The following is a 22,490-nucleotide window of genomic DNA, read 5'->3' as shown; positions in this document are numbered from 1 at the left end:
GAAAGAAATTGCAGGGCGCATAAAGAATGACTTTTATACAGATGATTTAATTTATTACATATTTTAGCAGAACAAATGATAGAGTTTTTACAACCAATACAAAAGAATTTAAAAGTAACGATATTAAAATAATGACCAGCTTTTCTTTACATCTGAAAGAAACATAATAATCCCATATTTATTAACTAATGTAAGGTTCCCTACAATTAAATAAATACAGGCGTACTCCCGCAGCTACGACAACGATTGTAACGGGGATCATTATTGTATGTTAATACTGTAATTAAATAAACAATCTATCTGTTTCTCGTTTCAATGGAATATTTAAAAAAACAATTTCTAAAACTAATTTCTTTTCGGTTATTCTGTAGTTTTTTTTTTATAAAGAATCTGGTGTTTGCTTGTATATTATTTTCAGATACACCCTGCTTCTGATTTTGTGTGCCTTTATAATCACATTCTTCTTTTTCATTTTCATTTATTTGTAAATGTGTGCATTGATTTTACATTGACATGTTCTAAGAAGGGATCATAGGACATAATTCAAAAGTATCGTACATGTAGATTACAATAAATAGATTGTAAAGCACTGTACACCTGTATTCGCTATAATACAAACAATGACAATATTATGAAACTTACTTTCCTTATACATTAACTCTTCTTAGGCAGCATGCTTTCTAATTCTCCCGATTCGCTCATTTCTCTTACAATGTCCAATCCCCCGATCAATTCTCCATTCACGTAGAGCTGTGGATACGTTGGCCAATTGCTGAACTTCTTAAGTCCTTCTCTGACATCGTTGTCTTGCAAAATATCGAACGATTGGTAATCCGCTTTGTAGGTATCTAAGATCGAGACTATCGTTCTAGAAAATCCACAGCATGGATTGGCGGGGTTTCCTTTCATAAAGAGCATACAAGGCGACTGGTTTATTAACTTCTTTAGCCTCTCATCAAGATTTACTTTCGGTTTGCAGGCATCGATCGAAGTTGAGTTTTTCTGGGCACAGTGTCTCTCAACTTTTTCGGAAATAGCGGACGGATTAGCTCCGTCTACTCTGTCGACTATAGTGTCGTTTCTCGTCAAAATAACCGTCGGCACAGCGGTAATGCCAGCCTTTAACGATAAATTGGGCACTTTCTCGGCTTCGATCTTGGCAAACTTAACTCCTTTGTATTCGGCCAGCTTGCTCATTTCGTCGAGCACAATGTTTATTTGCGAGCACTGATCGGCCCATGGTGCATAGAAATGAATAACGGAAAGATCCTGCGACCTAACGTGAGAAAAAAAAACGTCCTTGAAGATCACGAACTTTCCGCGTGCTCTTATACAGAATCATCAGTGTCGAAGCACCATTATATTATCGTAAGGCAAGATCGGTAAAAATTTCGTGACTTTCGATCCCGGGGTAATTTCCATGCGAAACAAACAAGAAACGCCAAACGTTGATAATCAATTATAAGAATTACAAAGACTGTCCGGTTGTCGTAAGAAAATGAAACGCATTCTTTCGAGGCACTTGCAACTAATAATAAACATACACATGTAGCGGTATGTCAAGCAAAGTAAGATAAGGTTATTGTTCTGTCTTTTAGAAACCAAATATTTAAAATAACGATTACTCACTTAACGTAATCCTCATATTCCGGCTCAGAATAGAGATCGGTGACAGTCATCCTGCCACGGATTTTCGTGTCCGTTTCCTTTTTAAACACGCGTTATTAATGGAAAAAAATTCTTAATAACTTTCTCACTCGTCACGACGTCTGTCTACGCGACTTTTATCGTTGCATTCATGGAGGCTTTATACCTGCGAACAGAGATGCCAGATTCAGCACCCGGTGCCCTACTCACACATACCAGATCACGCGTACGTGAGCTCGTAGAGTTTCGGAAAGTCGACAAAGATAAACTGATACATGCCCTCTTTCTCGATTATTCCGAAGCTGCACGTTTGCCTTCTCGCTCTTGAACAACTAATATCCGACCTCACGTCAATGGCATACGATTCGGAATTTCGACTGCCCAGGTATTTTTACTTGCCTTTCCTAGAGTTCATTACTGAACTCTGCAAATTACTCCTGGATTCTATTTGCCTCTGATGACCTCTGATGACCAGTGCTGACAAAACTACAGAACTCCCGACAACTTTTGACACCATACAGCAACTGTTACCGACTGCTCCTGATTACTGCTTGCCTCTGCTGAACTCTGCTGACCATCGTTTATATTTATGACAACCTATAACGATTACTACTGACTTCTGCTAACCTCTATTGATCTTTGCTGATCTCCGTCAGTGTGTGCTTGTCTTTGCTGAACTTTCCTGGCCTCTGCCGAACGCTACTGACCACTGCAAGTATTTCTGATAATGTATAACGATTAATACTTACTACTGCATGCCCCTACAAGTCTCTGCTTGCCTTTGCAGGTTTCTGCTTGCCTGTGCATGCCTTTGCTGGCCTCTGCTGAACACTGCTGACCATCCCTGATGCTTCTGACATCGTATAACAATTACTACATGCTACTGTTCGCTCCTGCTGATCTCTGCTTGCCACTGCATGCCTCTGCTTGTCTCTGCTGACCACTGCTGACCACCTCTGATGCTTCTGACAATAAATAACGCTTACTACTTGCTACTATTCGCCCCTGGTGATCTCTGCTTGCCACTGCTGGCCTCTGCTGACCACCGCTTATATTTCTGGCAACGTACAACGATTACTACGACTCCTGCCTTCCTCTGTTAACCTCTGCCAGCATCCCCTGACCTAAGCTGGCCTCTGCTGACCGCTGCTGACCACCATTTATATTTCTGGCAACGTACAACGATTACTACAGGCTACTGCCACCCTCTGCTGACCAACACTGACCAACGCTGACCACTACTGACCATCGCTGACAAATTGTGACGCGATGTAATGAAATATAATATGTTTATATGTATTAAAGTGTTGTATAATGTAAATCTATTGCAATAAATAATATAATTTCAAAGAATTCTATCTGTTTTCATTATTTTTACCCTTCTTTTCCTATCGAAATCATTCCCTTAGCTATAAGACACACCGAATCTTTTAAAATTTTCCAAGTTCCCCGGAAAGATTTCAAATTTCCCGCCGCCAGGAATTTTTGCGAATTCCTGGAACTTACCGGCGTCCCTGAAACTTCTCGGAATCCCTGAAATTTCCAAGAAACTTCAGGCAACAGCAAAAATTCCGGCCTGAATTTTTCGGCAAAAATTTTAAAGAGCTGTTACGTAATATTACGTAATATTACGTAACATTACGTAACATTACGTAATTTTCGCCGAAAAATTCCGGCCGCGAGAAATTTTCAAGAGCTATTACGTAATGTTACGTAATATTACATAATGTTACGTAATATTACGTAATTTTTGCCGAAAAATTCCGGCCGCGAGAAATTTTAAAGGGCTATTACGTAATGTTACGTAATATTACGTAATATTACGTAACGGCTTTTTAAAAATTTTGCCGAAAAATTCAGGCCGGAATTTTAGCCGCTGCCTGAAACTTCTTGGAAATTTCAGGGATTCCAAGAAGTTTCAGGGACGCTGGTAAGTTTCAGGGATCCGAGAATTTTCAGGAATTCTTAAAAATGACGTCATTTCAATTTGGAGAGGGAAGGAGGGGTAAAAAATGATAAGAATACATAGAACTCTTTGAAATTATATCATTTATTGCCATAGATTTACATTATACAAAACTTTAATACATATAAACATATTATATTATATTACATCATGTCACAAGTTGTCAGCAACGGTCAGCAGTGGTCAACGATGGTCAGCTGACGTCGGGAGATGTTGGCAGAGGCCAGCTTAGGTCGGGAGATGCTGGCAGAGGTCAGCAGAGGCTGACAGTAGCCAATAGTAATCGTTGTACGTTGTCAGAAATATAAGCGGTGGTCAGCAGAGGCCAGCAGAGGCTGGGAGAGGCTAACAGTAGCCAGTCGTAATCGTTATACGTTGTCAGAAGTAACAGGAATGGTCAGCAGCGGTCAGCAGAGGCCAGTGGAGACCTGTTGACGGGAGGTCGGATGTTAGTTGTTCAAGAGCGAGAAGGGAAGTGTGAGCCTTTCTCTCTCGACTCCCACGAGACGGTCCGAAATTACTTCGGGCAACTTCGGAGAATCGAGAAAGAGGGCATGCGTCATTTTGCCTTTGTCGGGTTTCCGAAACTCCACGAGCTCACGTACGCGTGATCTGGCATAGTGTGAGAGAGCACCCTCGGTGCATTTCTGGTATCTCTGCCTGCGAATGAAAAACTTCTGCTTCTGCGCAGACGCTCACCAATGACCAATCCTCTTTAACTACAGTAGAATAGTCCCGTGATGCGAACGGCAAGCTTCGCTAACCGTTTGGTAATTAAAAACAATGCTAATCCACACGTCAATTATTATCAGGTACTGTTACGCGTTAATCAGACAAAATGGAAAACAAATATTATCTTGAATGTATTAAAATATGTTAGTAAAACCGGATTTCTCGCCTCACTTGCCGTATCGATGGACTGTCGACATTTTGTTTTAAACGGAAAACTGCGAAACAGCTTGCAGCACAGTGTGAACGCGACTTTCAAGCAACGGTGCTCAATTCAGAATTCACACAATCAAAGCCAAGGAGTTCATGTACGAATCCATATAGAAACGACGTACGCACACATGGAAAACTGTAACTGTATCGTTAATAATACAGGATCGACTCTAGAACAGATTAGATGCCAGTTTAAGGGTACCAATTTTTTGTTAGGAGACGAGACGAATTTCCTTTAATCAATTTCTAAAGATAAATCGCAAAACTTTTACAAAAATGTTGACGAGTTAATCATGTTATATCACACTCTGTAAATATGTTTCAGTACGCATTTGTATAAATAATTGAAATATAAAATTTTAAGTCCCTGCGAAAGAAGGTTAGGTAAGGTACTTTTGTATGTTTCGCCCCCTCCGCCACCACTAGTAACTTTTCTAGGGTTCGCCCCTGCATGACGATTCCTCAGGCGGTCGTTGCATGGCACCGCGTATATCCGCTAAAACGCTAGCAAACGTGCTAATACGCTAAAAAGTGAAATGAACGTACTGATAAAGGAGCAACGAACGAATTGTTGGAATTTCCATCGGGCGATCGTGGCGACGGGGAGCCACCGACTGAGTGTCGCTGGTATGGATTGCGGTGTGGCGAAACAGGTGCACCGTTGGAAAGTGACCAATCGCAGTCGCGATGGACAGTTGGTCGTGTCAGTTTGCGGAACGGTCGTCATCGCGTGTACGTCATCGGGCCGGAGGGGGGAAGAGAGGAAAACACGAAGCGGCGAGGGTTGTCAAGACACCTCGCCCAACAAAAACTAGATGCAGATGCGACCGGGCGGCGAACACGTGCGACGATTTTTTTGTGGCGGGCGCGCGAACACGCGGGTGCAATGTTTAAAAAGACATCGCAGATCAACGCCCTCGAGGACATTTCCAATTGGACTACCAGCGACGTGTTGTGCCTGCTACAAAAGGTGAGTAAACTCCGACGACCCTTGACATCGCTGGACAAGCCACTTTTACAGCGAACTCTGCGTCGAGATCCTGGACGGCGCTCGTCAGACATTTTTCGACGTGCCACAGGATCTTGGAACCAGAAACTGCGAATCTACCGTAGACGGGGACTTTTTGTCATTAAATCGTGATCAATGTAGGGGCAACTGTTATCCACGAACGTCTTGACAGGAGGCGAATTAAGTTCTCAATTTTATCGCCGATTCGTCGCTTGTTCGTTCGAAATCAATGTTTAAGAATGGGTTAACGGTAAAGAGAAACGACAATCGCCGCGAGCTAAGTCATTTACACCGATCGATACACACGCGTTGCGCGAGTTTGTTCCGTTAATAAGATCGCTTCTGTACACGGATAGTAAAAACTGATTTTATACATATTCCCATATGTATTTTAACGAGATCGATTGATTTGTAAAAAATTACTCTTTCACGTATTTAGAGGAAAAAGTGGCATATCGTGTTCTGCTATCTTCTATCATATAACGTATTATGTTTACTGAGAGAACGTGATAGCATTGAGGTTTCAAAAAACAGAAATCAGTCAATATCGATCGCTTCGGTTGGTCCAGAAGGTGAAGTGGCTTCGATGTACATGCGTCAGTGGTTGATGTTATTTCGAAAATTGTTACGAACTTGATATTTCGATGATTTCTTCTTGTCAATTCTGTCTCTAAAGGATGGCGATTGCCGTGAGTTTTACGAGCGGTTACCAACCAACTGACGTTGCTGGAGAATTTTACGAGTTCGTCAGTGATATATCGGGTTTAATCAGATGAACCGCAAACTTAATATTTGATCGGTTAGTGTAGTTTGCGGAGTGGTTGTCGAACAGTGACAAATCCGGAATGCCGAGCATCGCGGAGCGGCGTACGTGTACGAAACTACGAACTATGGTTCACCGTGTTTATTTTTAGCGTTCGACTATGGAACGAAATACACGAGGTTCGCGTACCATACCGCGCTTTCTTTTCACTCCCGCCTCAAAAGAAATTTTGAATGCTCAAGCTTGGCACGCTGTCGGAATCCGGAGTTTGCAATAATCGTTTGCGTGTTTTTATCGTTTCTATGACAGAATTGATAAAACTCGTTCCGGATAAAAGGGTTCTTGTATCTCTACAGATAACTTTGTTCCATTTCCTTTCACTGTAAGGAATTGGAAGCTAAACGGAAACGGAACGCTTAATGCATTTATTATATTATATTCTACAGCAGCGGGTTCTTAACTTCTTTATTTCTTTTTGGCGGTTTCATAGAGATTATGGATCCTTTCTATGCAATGTTTTACGGAATAACGTTCTTAAATACTAATTGAATCAACATTTTTTATCCAAACTGGATGTCTTATTCGATTGTTAAATTTCGACGCGATGTTAACGCAGGTCGCAAACGAATAACGATCAGTTAACCTAAAATTAAATTGGACCGGCGTTTTAACGAATAAATCAACAATTTAAAATGGTTATTAGTTTAATTAATTTAATCGTCGATACTCGTGAGCGATTAATTTCAATAATCGATGAACTTTAAACGTGATTTATTCTAGTTTCTTTATTTTTATACGTAATTAAATATCAGTACTGATGACTAAAATATTAATATATGAGGATATGGCCACCCTTGGCGAAAATTTTAATGGGGGATTCTAGAGGCCAAAATAAGACGAAAATCAAGGATACCAATTTGTTGATGGAGGCTTCGTTAAGAAGTTATTAACGTTTAAAGTTCCGTCCGTACTGAATTTTTTTCTCGAAAATGCGCAGGATTTCGGGGGTATGTGTAATGACCAAAAATGCTTGTAATTGACCCCTGTAATTAAATATAATTTTTTTAGAATGATTTGAAAATTTTTTTTTCCGTCGAAAAATTTCACACCTTCTCGAATTTTTTTCTCAAAAGTGGGTAGGATTTCGAGGGTATGTGTAATGACCAAAAAAGATTGTAATTGCCCCCTGCAACCGAAAATATTTTTTTTAGAACGATTTGAAAAATTTTTTTTTCGCCGAAAAATTTCAGCACCTACTCGATTTTTTTTCTCAAAAGTGGGTAGGAATTCGAGGGTATGTGTAATGACCAAAAATGATTGTAATTGACCCCTGCAACCGAAAATATTTTTTTTAGAACGATTTGAAAATTTTTTTTTCGCCGAGAAATTTCAGCACCTACTCGATTTTTTTTCTCAAAAGTGGGTAGGAATTCAAGGGTATGTCTAATCACCAAAAATGATTGTAATTGACCCCCGCAACTGAAAATAATTTTTCCAGAACGATTTGAAATTTTTTAGTTTTGTCGAAAAATTTCGTACCTCGAATTTTTTTCTAGGAAATGAGTAGAATTTCGGCGATATGACTCTTGACCAAAAATGATTATAATTGACCTCTACAGAAAAGTTGTGTAATACTTTTTTGTAGGTACTCATGAGCTCTACTTCAGAAAAAAGTTTCACTGAAATATATTCACTATTGTAGGAGTTATGGCTGTTTGAAAATTGGACCATTTTTATTGGGTTTTTCTCAGTTTACGGGGTCAAGGTTCAACTTTTCGAATATTTTTGCGATTTGTACATATTCTCCACCAAAATACGCGTAGTTTGTTTTTTTAAACATTAAAATCGTCCAATCCGTTCAGAAGTTATGACGTTTTAAAGATTCGCACGAAATTTCGAGGTACCATTTCTGGCCTCACATTATATTTTCGGTAAGGAATTTTTTTCTCGAAAATGCGTAGGATTTCGGGGATATGTGTAATGACCAAAAATGCTTGTAATTGACCCCTGTAATGAAATATAATTTTTTTAGAATGATTTGAAAATTTTTTTTTCCGTCGAAAAATTTCACCACCTTCTCGAATTTTTTTCTCGAAAGTGGGTAGGATTTCGAGGGTATGTGTAATGACCAAAAATGCTTGTAATTGACCCCTGCAACGGAAAATAGTTTTTCCAGAACGATTTTAAATTTTTTAATTTTGTCGAAAAATTTCACACCTTCTCGAATTTTTTTCTCGAAAGTGCATAGGATTTCGTGGGTACGTGTAATGACCAAAAATGATTATAATTGACCCCCGGAATCGAAAATAATTTTTACAGAACAATTTGAAATTTTTGAATTTAATTGTTAATAACTTTTTAACAAAGCCTCTATCAACAAATTGGTATTCTTGATTTTCGTCTTATTTTGGCCTCTAGAATCCCCCATTAAAATTTCTCCCAGGTTTGGCCGAACCTCCTGTATACTTCGAAACAAGTTGTGGAGGATGTATTATCGTTGCCGGATATCCCGTTTGATTACACAGTTTTCCTCGTTTTACAGAATGGTTTGGAAGGATGTTGCAAAGCTATCACGAAGCGACAGATCGACGGCAGTGAATTGTTGGTGAGTAAATCGTTCGAAACTCGATCCCTCCGGCGACTTTATATTTTTCCTTCGCGCTTCGCCGAGTACCATTTGCACCGTTCACGGCTCTGTTGACGTATCGCGTTGCCGCACGTGTGTTGCAAACAGCGCTGATAATTCTTTGTCGCGTGGATAGGCAACTGGATTTCAAAATACCGGGGACAATGACTCGTCGACACGACGTCCACGAATGGAGGACGATTTCTTCTTCACAACTTGAATCTAAAACGCGGAATAATAGCTTCTGGGAAAATAAACTTGAAACACGCTCGTGGCGCATGCGTTAGCGCCATTTTAAAATTTTATTGCGAAACTATTTTCTAAATTCAATCATTTCTGTGATCATAATTTGAAAAAATGTCGATCAACTTGTTAAAAACGAAGCAAGCAGAACAAATAAGTTGTCCTTGGCGTTTTATTTATATTTTTAAAAATAAATAACGTTCTTTAAACGTTTTTCTTTAGGCGTATCGTTGCGTGTAAGTTCGCGTAGACCGTTTCGGCGCATTGTGCATTAAACTATACGTTCATTGGCATGAAAAAGTATTCTGGTGAAATGATATTTATAACCAACGATGCCGGGGAAACGTTCTAATATAATGTACCGTGTTTCATTCACAACTGACTCGTATTTCGGCCCAACCGGCGCGTGTTCTATTATGCTCGTCTTAATTCACTGTAATTATTCCAGCAATTGACGGAAGGGCAGCTGGCGCTGTGGAAGAGTGACCTCACGCGTCCGTTGATATGGTAAGAGAAACAAAATACGCGTAAGGTAAGAAGTCGCACCTAATTCCGACGCTGGTTCAATTGTCGTCGCGTTTCCAAATTTTCTAATAAAATTCTAATCCCATATGAAATTACGTTGATCCAGGATTCCCGGAGGCGTCTATATTTTGGTAAGATTGTCTTAATAACGACGTCCCGGTTAAAGTAGAGACAAAGTCGTTAACCTTTAAAATTGACGCTGCAAACCGTTCTTCGCAGGAATCAAAGCAACGTCGAAGAAATATTAAATGGCGGATTTTTCGAACATCGCATCGCATATACATAATTTAGTTTCGCGCATATGTTACAAAGTGTATTGAATTTAATTTATTCTAAACATTTTTTAAAACAATTTTGTATTAATTTTGTGACCATATACAGGGTGTTCGGCCAAAATAAGACGAAAATCAAGGATACTAATTTGTTGAATGAGGATTCGTTGTGTACCCCCTGTCGATTTTTCTTAAAAATTCGTTTCTGATGTTTAGTAATTTTGTTTGACGCCCTGTAGAAAAGTTGTTTAATACTTTTTTGTAGGTACCCATGAGCTCTATTTCAGAAAAAAGTTTCATTGAAATATATTCACTATTGTAGGAGCTATGGCTCTTTGATAATTGGACCATTTTTATGGGGATTTTCTCACTTTACGGGATCAAGGAACAACTTTTCGGAAATTTTTAGAATTTCTACATATTCTCCACTAAAATACGCGTTATCTGCATTTTGAAACATTAAAATCCTTCAATCCGTTCAGAAGTTATGACGTTTTAAAGATACGCATGAAATTTTGGAGGGACATTTCTGATCCAAAATCATAGAAATATTTTTCTCGAAAGTGGGTAGGATTTCGGGGGTATGACTCATGACCAAAAATGATTGTAATTGACCCCTGCAACCGAAAATATTTTTTCCAGAACGATTTGAAATTTTTTAATTTTGCCAAAAAATGTCAGCACCTAATCGATTTTTTTTCTCGAAAGTCAGTAGAAATTCAGGGGTATGTCTATTCACCAAAAATGATTGTAATTGTCCCTCGCATCCAAAAATATTTTTTCCAGAATGATTTGAAACTTTTCAATTTCGCCGAAAAGTGTCAGCACCTAGTCGAATTTTTTTCTCGAAAGTGGGTAGGATTTCGGGGGTATGACTCATGACGAAAAATGATTGTAATTGACCCCCGCATCTGAAAATAATTTTTTTAGAATGATTTGAAATTTTTGAATTTAATTGTTAATAACTTTTTAACGAAGCCTCAGTCAAGAAATTGATATTCTTGATTTTCGTCTTATTTTGGCCTCTAGAATCTCCCATTAAAATTTTTCCCAAGGTGGGCCGAACACCCTGTATTTCGGTTTTGCACGAGCCGTTGAACTGGCCTTTCGGTATGCGTGCAGCGTCTCATGGTGCTTTCTATGGGCGTCGTCGCTCGCCAAATTTTTCAACGGCCACGGAGCCAGAATTCCCTAACACGTTTAATCAGTCAGCTACGTTTGACGACTATATCCGTAAATTAGTTATGATTTGTTATTTAAATTATGATTTTAGCAAAAACTAAAATATATTCATAAATGTTTAGAATCTTTGGAGGTCAAAACAAAGTAAAACAAACAAGCGCTCTGAGCAGAGATCGCCACAGCCGACTGGTTAAAATAATCTATACAATACTATTTTCATTTTCGAGATTTATTTAATGCATTTTTTGCTCAGGCTAAAAGCAGTCGAGTTATCAAGGTACCCTGTTTTTGAGACGCTTCGACTACTACGAAAAATTGAAAAATATCGTAATTCAATGTATGGGAATTGTAACAAAAAATGTATAAATAAGCAATCAAGAATGAAATATAGACATTTGTTCCCGGGCGTCTAATTTACCGAGCGACGACGCGACTGATCGGTCCAGATGGTCCGATGATTATCTGGGGCTGGGTGAAACGTTTAATGTTTCGATACATATGAGTAATTGCTGGAATCGAGGTGAACACGCTATTCGAAGGCGTGTCTCGTGAAGATTCTTTACGAGCGTAGAGAGGAACCGTTAGACCGTGACACGGACTTCGTAATCCTATTTCTCGGCAACAGTCACGCATTATTCGGACGCGTTTCGATGAAACGCGGTGTTCTATATGATAAATGTCTCGATCGAGGACACATTTTTCGCAAATTGACAATTTACACAGCGTGATCGGCCACTCATTGGAAAAACTTTAAAAAGTTATTAAAAAATTTCAAATCATTTCCGGAAAAATTATTTTCGGTCGCGGGGTCAATTACAATCATTTTTGGTGAATAGACATACCCCCGAAATCTTACCCATTTTCTAGAAAAAAATTCGAGAAGGTGTGAAATTTTTCGACGAAATTAAAATATTTCAAATCGTTCTGAAAAAAATATTGTTAGCTGTGGGGGTTAATTACAATCATTTTTGGTGAATAGACATACCCCCAAAATCCTACCCATTTTCGAGAAAAAAATTCAGAATGGGGCAGAACTTTAAATGTTAATAACTTTTTAACGAAGCCTCCATCGACAAATTGGTATTCTTAATTTTCGTCTTATTTTAGCCTCTAGAATCCCTCATTAAAATTTTTCCCAGAAAACACCTTGTATGTCGCGGCTAGGGATTCCGAAGGCCGTTGTCTGGGTCACCATGGGTTCGATGGTTGCTGGTTGCACGTAATTCTATCGCGTGGGACGCGCTGACGCTAGGAAATTTACCGTCTTCGTTTATTAAGGAAATTCCACTTGATAATAAAGCGACGACGTTTGCATACCAATCGAAACTACAATGGGATCCGACTCTGCGTAACAGACCACGTTCCTAATGCATCGCAGAAATGCATTAAATTATTTTCATTAATATTTTCCAAGAGCCAATGTAAAATAATATTCCTTGGCGTTACTCTTAACAACAACAGTTTGTAAATATCCTATTCCCGTCTGCGTAGGAGCCTCTGGGCGTTCATAGAAGAATTGAAGAAATCGCCAGAGAAATTCATCGAGGAGAAGATGCCAGAATCGCAAAGCCACGAGGACCACTTCAGCGACACCGGTTCCTGGGGCACCGATTTCGAGGACGAGACCAACGAGGATACGGCCCTGCCAGAGGTTCAGAAAGAGCAATTTAATCCTGGATTCAGAGGCAGCCAGAAGTCACCGCTGGACGGTGCAGGCTCCAAACGAAAAGACCCCCGAAACGATGCTATCCCCAGGCGAGAAGAAGAGGGAACTTACGCCAATTGTGGTTCCATACAGGACGACGAGAACACCTACGCGAACTGCCAGGAATTGAAGACCAAACCCACGAAGAACGTTTCCAGGTTGCACAGCCAGATCGAGAAGTCGCTGGCCGAGCAGCTTAAAGAGCAATTACAACTGAGGAACACCAAGAAACCCATGATTGTACCGAAACCAGAATCGTTACAAGCGAAAAGGAAAGAGTTCCCGTCCTCGGATAGCAATCATCCCCAGAAATCGTTTCTGTATCCGGCTTCGAAGCCGAAACCGAATGTTCCTAGTCAAATGAAAAGTCAGTGAACCTACTAATACCTACTGTACAAAGATTGAACTCGATTCACCGTCTTGAGGCTGCTTATCTAGATAAAAATGTTGCATTTATTAGTAAAATAGAACAAAATTCTGTTACGTTGCTTTCAAGATTGCAACGTTAGTCAGTGAAGCTACTAATACCTACTGTACAACGATTGAACTCGATTCACCGTCTTAAAGCTACTGATCTAGATAAGAATGTTGCATTTATTAGTAAATTGGTATAACATTCTGTTACGTTGCCTCCACGATTGCAACGTCAGTCAGTGAACTTACTAATACCTGCTGTACAAAGATCTAACTCGATTCACCGTCTTGAGGCTGCTTATCTAGATAAAAATGTTGCATTTATTAGTAAAATAGAACAAAATTCTGTTACGTTGCTTTCAAGATTGCAACGTTAGTCAGTGAACCTACTAATACCTACTGTACAACGATTGAACTCGATTCACCGTCTTAAAGCTACTGATCTAGATAAGAATGTTGCATTTATTAGTAGAATAGTAAAAAATTCTGTTACGTTGCTTTCACAATTGCAACGTTTAAAGTAGAATTCCGGGTACGTGGATCCAGTGTGTAGTGAATTGTAAAAAGAAATGTTGCTGTATTTCCTGATATGTTTTCTCCTCGTGGTTACTGGACGGTAACCGTTGAAAGTGTATAATTATGATGAACGTACAAAGTAGGCGGCTCAACGCTGTTCTAAACACGTGGTACCAAAACTCTGCGCATTTTCTTAAATCAATAAATAAAATAAAACACTGGTATCAAATATTACAATTTGCTTTAAGAAGATGTGACCCTAGTAGCCTCGAGCGATGAGTCTATTTCGATCCAATTGTACGCCTAGAAGAGACAAAGACGAATGGAATCAAGTACCGATCTTTGTTCTTGTATGTGTATGTACTCGTTTAACAAACGAGAAACTGAATATCGAGCTTATGGTTTTAGAAAGAATGGCTGTACCTCCGCCACCGGAGCCAAAGAGACCCAGAGACCAGTCGATGATCATTGAGAGACCCAACAAGGATCAAGCGAAGCCTTCGAGCACCCTGAGGAACCTTGACCTCGTCGCTAATTTGCCCGCGCGGACGGAAGAAAGCGAGGACGAATACGAGTCGTTCGACGAGCAGATCATCGAGCTGAATCAGAAGAGGAGCATGCTGAGGGCGACTAGCAAGCTGTCGCTGGCCAGTGGCCATCAGGGTTCCGCGGAGAGTGTTTATCAACCGCCGAGTGTCACGAGTTTGGAGGAGGACGAGCTACAGTACGAGATTTACGAGTCGATCACGGAGACAGTAAATACGCAAACGCATTGTTATTATTACCTCAACGATCTACCATTTGATAAAGTAAGAGTAAACGACTCCTGCAATTCTTTCAGCCGGATGATAACGGATACTACTTGAGCCCCATTCAAAGAACGCCAAATACAGTTCCACCGCCATTGCTGCCAGCGAAACCTGCTCAATTGTCGGCTAGTTCCTCCTCGACTTCAAGTTGGTCGAGCTTGGAGAAAGCAAAGGGTTGGTACATTTGAAAATTTGTTGCAAAACGTTCGCTGGAACTTGTCCCTGAGATCCAACGTGCAGCTGCACCTGTAACTGCGACACGACCTTCGGTATCATCCTGCACGTGCAACGAGAGTGAGCAGCGAACGCTCGACGAAGCGGTTCCCATGTTACGTCGATGGGAGAAAAGCCTTTAAAAAAAGGAGGGAGGAAAGAAACGGAAATTGGGCGGAGGACGTTCTATGGGAGAGCTCAACGCGTTACGGTGGCCAGCAAAAAGCATGGTCTGCGTGAAAATCGAAATAATAAGGGGCCCCGGTGGCCCAACTTCCCATAAACATCTGTGTGGCAAATGGCTGGCGTTCGTGCAACCTGATGCACGGATGCAATTGTAGCCAGTCATGAACGAACTATCGTCCCCTTTATTTCGATTCATTTCGCGACAGTATCGTGGCCGATTCCCGAAAACTCGAACGGTAATCGAGGGATAAAATCGAGATCGTTAACGGCGAGTAACGCTGAGTCCAAAGATAAACAGAATCGTATTCGAACGACGAATGTCGTAAAACACAGTACAGTGATTTATTTCTGGCGTGTTCGATCGATCGGGTAGTTACTAAGATAAATATTTATTTTTTAATGCGAGTAAATTTCACGAGTCGAAATTCTAATTTTTGTGTTGAACGAGGAACGGTGTTAAAGGTTGATCTCTTATCGTGTAACTGAAATTTGTATTTGGAAAACAATTTTGCCCGTTTCTGGCTGAGTCACTTACCATGAGCAACGGGAAGAGCAAACGGAACGGTTTAAAGTCGTCGATCGGGCATCGAGAAATCGTATTCTCGACCGAAAAGCTGATCGAACAAGCGCCAGGGGAAACTCCGGCCTTCTCGTCGGGAAACTGAAACGGAAACAGTGTGATGGAATGTGTTCCTGTTTTTATCTGAGACTGAGCAAACAGCTCGTGGGTGGTCTGGGCGCCCGTTTGGCCGATGAGGTGTCCGATATGATAGTGAGGATCAAGAGAGGACTCTCTAGGTGTTGTTATTCCCAACCGCCCGAGCCACCAGGTATACAACATGCTTATTTACACATTGGCCGTGCCAGTGGTTTTCAAACTGTTTGGAAAGCGTCTTCTCTTCTAACAAGGGACTATCTCGAGGTGTAAATCTCCAATTTTTATGAAACTTCGCAATTTTTTTCGTATTTCGTGTTGTACGAAAAAAATTACAAATATAAAATCTTTCTCTATTGTGAAAAAATCAAAATTCCAATTTATCCGTATTTTGTACATGGATGTGTAGTTTCTTTGTACAAATGGAGAAAAACAAATCATTAATATCCAACGAGAAAAATAAAAAAATGTGCTATTTTTTAACAGATTGTTTAAACAAATAAAAGTTTTGCAAATCTCTTTACACCATCAAATTCGCCGTTTAAAAACATAAATTTCATCCATTCGAAGCACACTCCTATCTCTAATAGTTTCCGAGATATTCAACAAAGTATATTTTGAACCCCCAACTTTGAGGGCTGATTTCAACCCCTTAAAGTGAACTACATAACTACATAAGAACTACGTAATTGCGAAGTTTCATCAAAATTTGAGATTTACACCTCGGGATGGCCCCTTGTAAGAGAACAAATTTTTCATAATTTCTTAATATCAATATCCAAACAAAAATAAAATTACAGACATATTCCTCGCTATTTAATAGATTTAATAATTTGTACACGTTATTTACTTTTATTTTATTCTCTAAAAATGTATATTCTCTGTCTGATAAGAATTTCAAAAGCGAGAGTCGATTGATATCACGTGAACTATTGATAAAATAGAGAGCTTAAACCGAAGGTCGAAACGTTTATCGTTAAAAGTGGCATGCTTGTACCGAGTGACTCGTTCTAATCTCCTAATTTGTAAATTTTCCAATTTTTAAAAATGGTAAAGTTTGGTGGAAACGAACGTTTCTCTGTTCAGAAATTTATCAGTTGAAAACCACTGGTGTACGTGTTTAAACGCACGGACCTCGAGACTGGAGGCGTAGAATTGTTAACCAAATATTTACCACGCTTTTTCCTTAAATTGGGAGCTCGAACGTGACCGATACAACCCCCAAAATACACACGAGTTTCTGTCCAGTGTATTTTTACGCTTCGAGAGAACTGCCGTGCCCCATGCTGAGAGACCAACGGATGGCCGATCATTATAGCAAGCTCTTGTCTCAAATTAAATGCCAGTCTGTGCAGTGATTTCGTCGCGCTCGGGTCGATTGTAACCGTACGAGCATCGAGAACGAGCCAAAGAACATTCAAGTTCTGCTTTGTAGCTTAAAGGAGTTGCATTAGATGTAAGACTCGGTTAAAAACTCGTACATTGTCGGGCAGATTGAAGCTTGGTAGCTTTATCCAACGTTTGCTCGAGTTATTAGACGTTGCTTGTCAAAATCTTGAACAGTGTTCTGTGTTTTGCTTCGTCTTCGCGTGGACCAAAAGCGTACCACAAAACCTCTCATAATAGTCAGTTGTAAAACCCAAGTTTCAGTTACAAATTCTACATATGATAGACCTGTAGGCTTCACTAACTGTTCACTGAAGCATTTAATAGCATTTAATAGCAATTAAAGAAGCAGCTGGGTATAATAATTCAGCATTGGAACCTTCTGCTTCTTACCTTGCACTTGGTCAATATTTAACAAACGTTTCTTACTGCTACTCGTTACTTTTAGTTTTAAAAGGCGGTGAATTGGCATTGTTCATACTGGAATTTTCCAGAAAACAGCAGGAAAGTGATTCCGGAAATGGAACGGCCATGACGTGGTAAGAGCTTTGATAAAAGTATTTAATACGTCCTTCTTTCGTTCCCTCGTCAGTGTTCATTCTTTTTTTCTGTGCAGATCCTGACTCCTAGTGCCGTTGTCGAGAATTAAAAACGTTTCCAAGGCGTCTTCTGCGTCGTACTAGTTCTCGTTACACGGAAAGACTAGTTTCGATCTTTGTGGCATTCTTCTCCTAGACAATACAATTGTGAACCTTGTTCCGTTATTCTTCAGCCTCTGCTGCACAGTTTGTACCCAGTTGCAAGACTCTGAGAAGACAATTTGAAGCACAGAACCTGTAGACCATCATCCAACGTCTATACAAATTTGTGGCGTTCTTCTCCTAGACAATACAATTGTGAACCTTGTTCCGTTATTCTTCAGCCTCTGCTGCATAGTTTGTACCCAGTTGCAAGACTCTGAGAAGACAATTTGAAGCATAGAACCTGTAGACCATCATCCAACGTCTATACAAATTTGTGGCGTTCTTCTCCTAGACAATACAATTGTGAACCTTGTTCCGTTATTCTTCAGCCTCTGCTGCATAGTTTGTATCTAGTTGGAAGACTCTGAGAAGACAATTTGAAGCATAGAACCTGTAGACCATCATCCAATGTCTATACAAATTATTAGACCTTGTAAAACGTCTGTCGTTTACTCATCGACCCCCTCTGTTTCATAATGTGGACTTAATTATAAGACGCATACCCCGGTTCTATAGACTTAAAAGCTTTCAATGTATAGCCTTTATCCAACGATTACTCAAGTTGTTCGACGTTGCCTAACGAAACCTTGAATCTTACTCGTTTATAACATTGTAACATTTACAAACGTTGGCCAGCTCGAAGCTTCGGATCTGTAGACACGTTTACTCAAATTGTTAGACGTCGACTGACGAAATCGTAAATATTGTTTTCTATTTTTTGTTCAGTCACAAGATGGACCATGAGTGACGTCGGTCCTCGCGTTGACCTTGTCGATTAAAAAAAGACAAACCCGATATTGCTACGATCGAGTGTTTATTAATGCGCGTACGTCTGCATCCTGATCAGTCGCGACGCGCTGGCCTCCCAGACGTTCGATCATGGACGGAACAGGATCCGACGACGACATACTGGTGCACATGCTACTGTTAAACGCGTGAACGCGCCGTGGACGATATTCAGCGTTGCGAATCGTTGACGGGACGATACGGTCCCCGGAAAATGGCTACTATGATCGGTGATCCGAAAAGAAACGTGTCCCTGAACACGGCGATACGCCGTCAAGCTAGTCTCTCGGAGTGCCTGACCCAGGCAACCCTCACGCAGGCTCGGCTCAATCTAGCAAGTTAGTGAAACAAACACGAGTTAATTAAACAAATAATCCTGGCTTGACGATTCGCAAATCATTAACGCGTACCGTATCAGTTGAGCCATTTGCAAGCCAAAACGATTAAATTCCATGTCTTGGAACTTTTAAAAATGTTACATTTAAAATAAATTTGTTTAATAGTAATGCTCGAGTTGACAAAAATATTCATGAGGAACTTGAGAATTGTATATTATTTTAAGATATACAGGGTGATCGGCTAATCCTGGGAAAAATTTTAATGGGAGATTCTAGAGGCCAAAATAACACGAAAATCAAGAATACCAAGTTGTTGATGGAGGCTTCGTTAAAAAGTTATTAACAATTAAATTCAAAAATTTCAAATCGTTCTAAAAAAATTATTTTCTGTTGCGGGGGTCAAGTACAATCATTTTTGGTCATTAGACATACCCCCGAAATCCTACCCCATTTCTAGAAAAAAATTCCAGGCGTGAAATTTTTCGACTGAAAAAAAAATTTTCAAATCATTCTAAAAAAATTATATTTAATTACAGGGGTCAATTACAAGCATTTTTGGTCATTAGACATACCCCCAAAATCCTACGCACTTTCGAGAAAAAAATTCAGGAAGATAGACAAATTTTTCAGCGAAATAAAAAATTTTCAAATCATTCTGGAAAAATTATTTCCCGTTGCAGGGCTCAATTATAAGCATTTTTGGTGAATAGACATACCCTCGAAATCGTACAAATTTTCGAGAAAAAAATTCAAGTAGGGGGACAGAATTCTCGACGAATCTAAATAATTTCAAATCATTCTGGAAAAATTATATTTGATTATGGGGGTCAATTACAAGCATTTTTGGTCATTACGCATACCCCCGAAATCCTACGCACTTTCGAGAAAAAAATTCAGGTCAGGCAGAACTGTAAACGTTAATAACTTTTTAACAGAGCCTCCATCAACAACTTGGTATTCTTGATTTTCGTTTTATTTTGGCCTCTAAAATCTCCCATTAAAATTTTTCCCATGGATGGTTAAACACCCTGTATAAATAAGAGATGTACAGTAAACTTGAGATATATTGTTGCATTAAATTTTGTAAAAACGCGTTTAACATTTACCACATTGATTGCAGAACGATCTCCTGAGAAGAAATCAGCTACACTGCCTCATTCTAACAGTAACACCTCGCTGTCGTCGGAAAGAGCCACGAGACCACTGCCACCGCCACCTGAGAGACACTCCTACGTCGACAAACCTTGGTTCCACAACGTCACCAGGGAGCAGGCAACAGCTCTTATCACAGAACGTACGTATTTACCTAAATTCCTGACGTTTGTGGAACATTCCTCAGTAGGTAGAGTGAAATCAGAATATCTATTCTTATCTCTTACATAGAAAGTACTTATGGCAATCCACAAGATGGATACTTCCTCCTGAGACCATCCACATCAAACGCGAACAATCCACTGGCATTGGTCCTCTGGTACAACGACAGAGTTTACAATGTTCCAGTCCGGAAGAGACGCGATAACAGGTGAGGGAGATAAAGTTTCCTTGTTCGACAACGTAAGCAGAATTAAGAAACGTTTTTCTGGTTGATAGATACGCATTGGGCTCAGCGAAGACAAAGGAGCAATCGTTCTCGAGCGTGGAAGAAATCGTCATGTTTTACACGAGGGAGGAACTGGTACTCCACAGCAATGGCGTACAAATGGGAAGCACAATGTTAACCGACACACCACCCAAGTGAACTTTTTCGGAGGCTTTATGCAAAAGAAGGAAGAGAAGCGCTTTTCTACGCTAAAAGTATCGCACTGTAATACTTAAAACGAATTTGTGCAATGCAAACGCTGCCTGCCCAAATATTTTAGAAAGAGATTCAATCTCGAAGAATATGCATGTATTTATTTCAAGAAGTGCCTTTCTATCTGTAAGAAGTTCGAATCCCGTGGATGAACGTAAAGTTAACACTTTAACGCCCAATAATTTCAGCCATCAATCTTCAGAGTTGTGGAATTGTATCATTAAATAAAGGATAATTGATTTTTATGTACTTCGTTTAAGATAGATAATTGTAAATCGTAATTGCAAACAAATAAACGTAGTAATATGTTACCCGGGGTTAAAGTGTTAATTTAACAATGTTCAAATGCATTTATATATATATATATATATTATAGCACGCGCGATTGGAAATGTTTATTGTATCGCAAAAAACTGATCTCCAGCGAAATGATCGAGTATATTTTGAATACAGAATTTTACGAATCGTATTTTTACTAACGGCAAATTTAAACGTTCAAATCTCAAAAGTATTAAATAATGAATGTTATGCTCGTCATCTATATACTAATCATTTCATACGCATATCAACGTATGATTTATTGTTTTGTACGTGTATTCGTTGTGCGTAAGTTTTTCGATAAGATGGTTTTAAGATGCAAAATTAAAAAATTTAGCAGATATTGTAAGATCCGTTATTTGTAAATATATTTTAAAAATTATAAGCTAGATAATTTTGAAGTAGAATCGAATGGTTTTTGTACTACGTATTTGTCTGGTTTACTATGTTTTTACGTTTAAGGAAATAAATCGAGAGAGATAAGCAATTTTACTTTCATTGAAATTGTTTGATTGTCCTAAGATAAGTATGGCGGTATAAGAGACTGAAATAAAAGTGTCGAGAACAATATGATTTGTTTTAGGGACTTCTGTCTCTAAATTCAAAGTTCTAATTTGAGTGTTCGATATAATGGTCTTGAACAGCGATACACACTTGAACTTCGTTGTTTCTGTACGATGTAAGCTCAAAATTCGTAGATGTAAATCGCTCTATTTGCAATTCGCTAATCGATAATATCGAAATGTACGACGATCGATAACGATAACACCGATTAATTAAAACTTTTAACTTTCGATATCTTCGAGTAGTTGCGTATCAAATGGTTGTACCATGATCTTAGTGTTACGTAATACTCGCGCATATACAGGGTGTTTTCTTACAGGCGAGAAAATCTTTTATGCGTTTGAAAAACAACGGAGATTCCGTTTGAGAAAAATAAGAAATAAAGAAACAAATATCTCGGTTTCTCTTTGCATATTTTCAGCGATTAACAACGCTTTATTTCGACGCGTGAAATTATTGTTTATGAAAATGACCGTTTACAGGTAAACGCCCCTTATATCTATGGGATATCGTTCGGAGTTTATGGTGATATTATCGTTAAATCGGCATCGTTCAACGGTGAATTCGCGAAGTGAACTTTGAACCGGTCAATCAACAATTTGCAAGGCAATTACATGCAGCGTGACGAGAAACGTGCAGCGTGTTTGATATTCCCCGATCAGAACACGCTCGATATTAAATCATTATTCGTACGAACAGATTTGTCAGCCTGCGTCGTTCGCATTCAGATATAGCGTTTGATTTCTACCACGATTATACAGGGTGTTCAGACACTCCAGGGAAAAATTTTAATGGGGGATTCTAGAGGCCAAAATAAGACGAAAATTGAGAATACCAATTTGTTGATGAAGGCTTCGTTAAAAAGTTATTAACAATTAAATTCAAAAGTT

At 39.4% G+C, this 22,490-nt stretch overlaps 2 protein-coding genes across 3 annotated transcripts; one reads left to right on the top strand and one right to left on the bottom strand.

Moving 5' to 3' along the window:
• Positions 1-4: 4 nt before the first annotated feature.
• On the bottom strand, positions 5-2,162 carry Grx3 (Glutaredoxin 3). 2 transcript variants are annotated; one of them, XM_076774603.1, is made up of 4 exons: positions 2,047-2,162; positions 1,630-1,813; positions 643-1,276; positions 5-152 (listed from the first exon to the last, which is right to left on the bottom strand). In XM_076774603.1, exons 2-3 carry the CDS (start codon positions 1,677-1,679, stop codon positions 655-657), a joined length of 672 nt encoding a protein of 223 aa, XP_076630718.1. In that variant the 5' UTR covers positions 1,680-1,813; positions 2,047-2,162; the 3' UTR covers positions 5-152; positions 643-654. The 2 variants fall into 2 exon arrangements, with proteins under 2 accessions (XP_076630718.1, XP_076630717.1); XM_076774602.1 differs by lacking the exon at positions 5-152 and having other exon boundaries at positions 198-1,276.
• Positions 2,163-5,109: 2,947 nt separating this feature from the next.
• Positions 5,110-21,505, top strand: LOC143346836 (uncharacterized). Its single transcript, XM_076775351.1, has 9 exons — positions 5,110-5,525; positions 8,870-8,932; positions 9,645-9,703; positions 12,667-13,247; positions 14,219-14,565; positions 14,652-14,793; positions 20,047-20,220; positions 20,310-20,448; positions 20,517-21,505. The coding sequence occupies exons 1-9, from the start codon at positions 5,442-5,444 to the stop codon at positions 20,662-20,664; spliced, it is 1,737 nt and encodes a 578-aa protein (XP_076631466.1). The 5' UTR covers positions 5,110-5,441; the 3' UTR covers positions 20,665-21,505.
• The last annotated feature ends 985 nt before the right edge of the window (positions 21,506-22,490 follow it).

This window comes from Colletes latitarsis, chromosome 10 (genome assembly GCF_051014445.1).
Source record: "Colletes latitarsis isolate SP2378_abdomen chromosome 10, iyColLati1, whole genome shotgun sequence".
Lineage (NCBI taxonomy): Eukaryota > Metazoa > Arthropoda > Insecta > Hymenoptera > Colletidae > Colletes > Colletes latitarsis.
The sequence above is the reverse complement of the archived record's forward strand: the minus strand, read 5'-3'. Positions and strand labels throughout refer to the sequence as shown.

Coding starts and splice junctions, on each gene's coding strand:
- Grx3 (XM_076774603.1), bottom strand. CDS start 1,679: ATGACTGTCACCGATCTCTATTCTGAGCCGGAATATGAGGATTACGTT. Junction 1,277..1,629: donor GAATATGAGGATTACGTTAA/GTGAGTAATCGT, acceptor TTCTCACGTTAG/GTCGCAGGATCTTTCCGTTA.
- LOC143346836 (XM_076775351.1), top strand. CDS start 5,442: ATGTTTAAAAAGACATCGCAGATCAACGCCCTCGAGGACATTTCCAAT. Junction 5,526..8,869: donor TGTTGTGCCTGCTACAAAAG/GTGAGTAAACTC, acceptor CTCGTTTTACAG/AATGGTTTGGAAGGATGTTG. Junction 14,566..14,651: donor ACGAGTCGATCACGGAGACA/GTAAATACGCAA, acceptor CAATTCTTTCAG/CCGGATGATAACGGATACTA.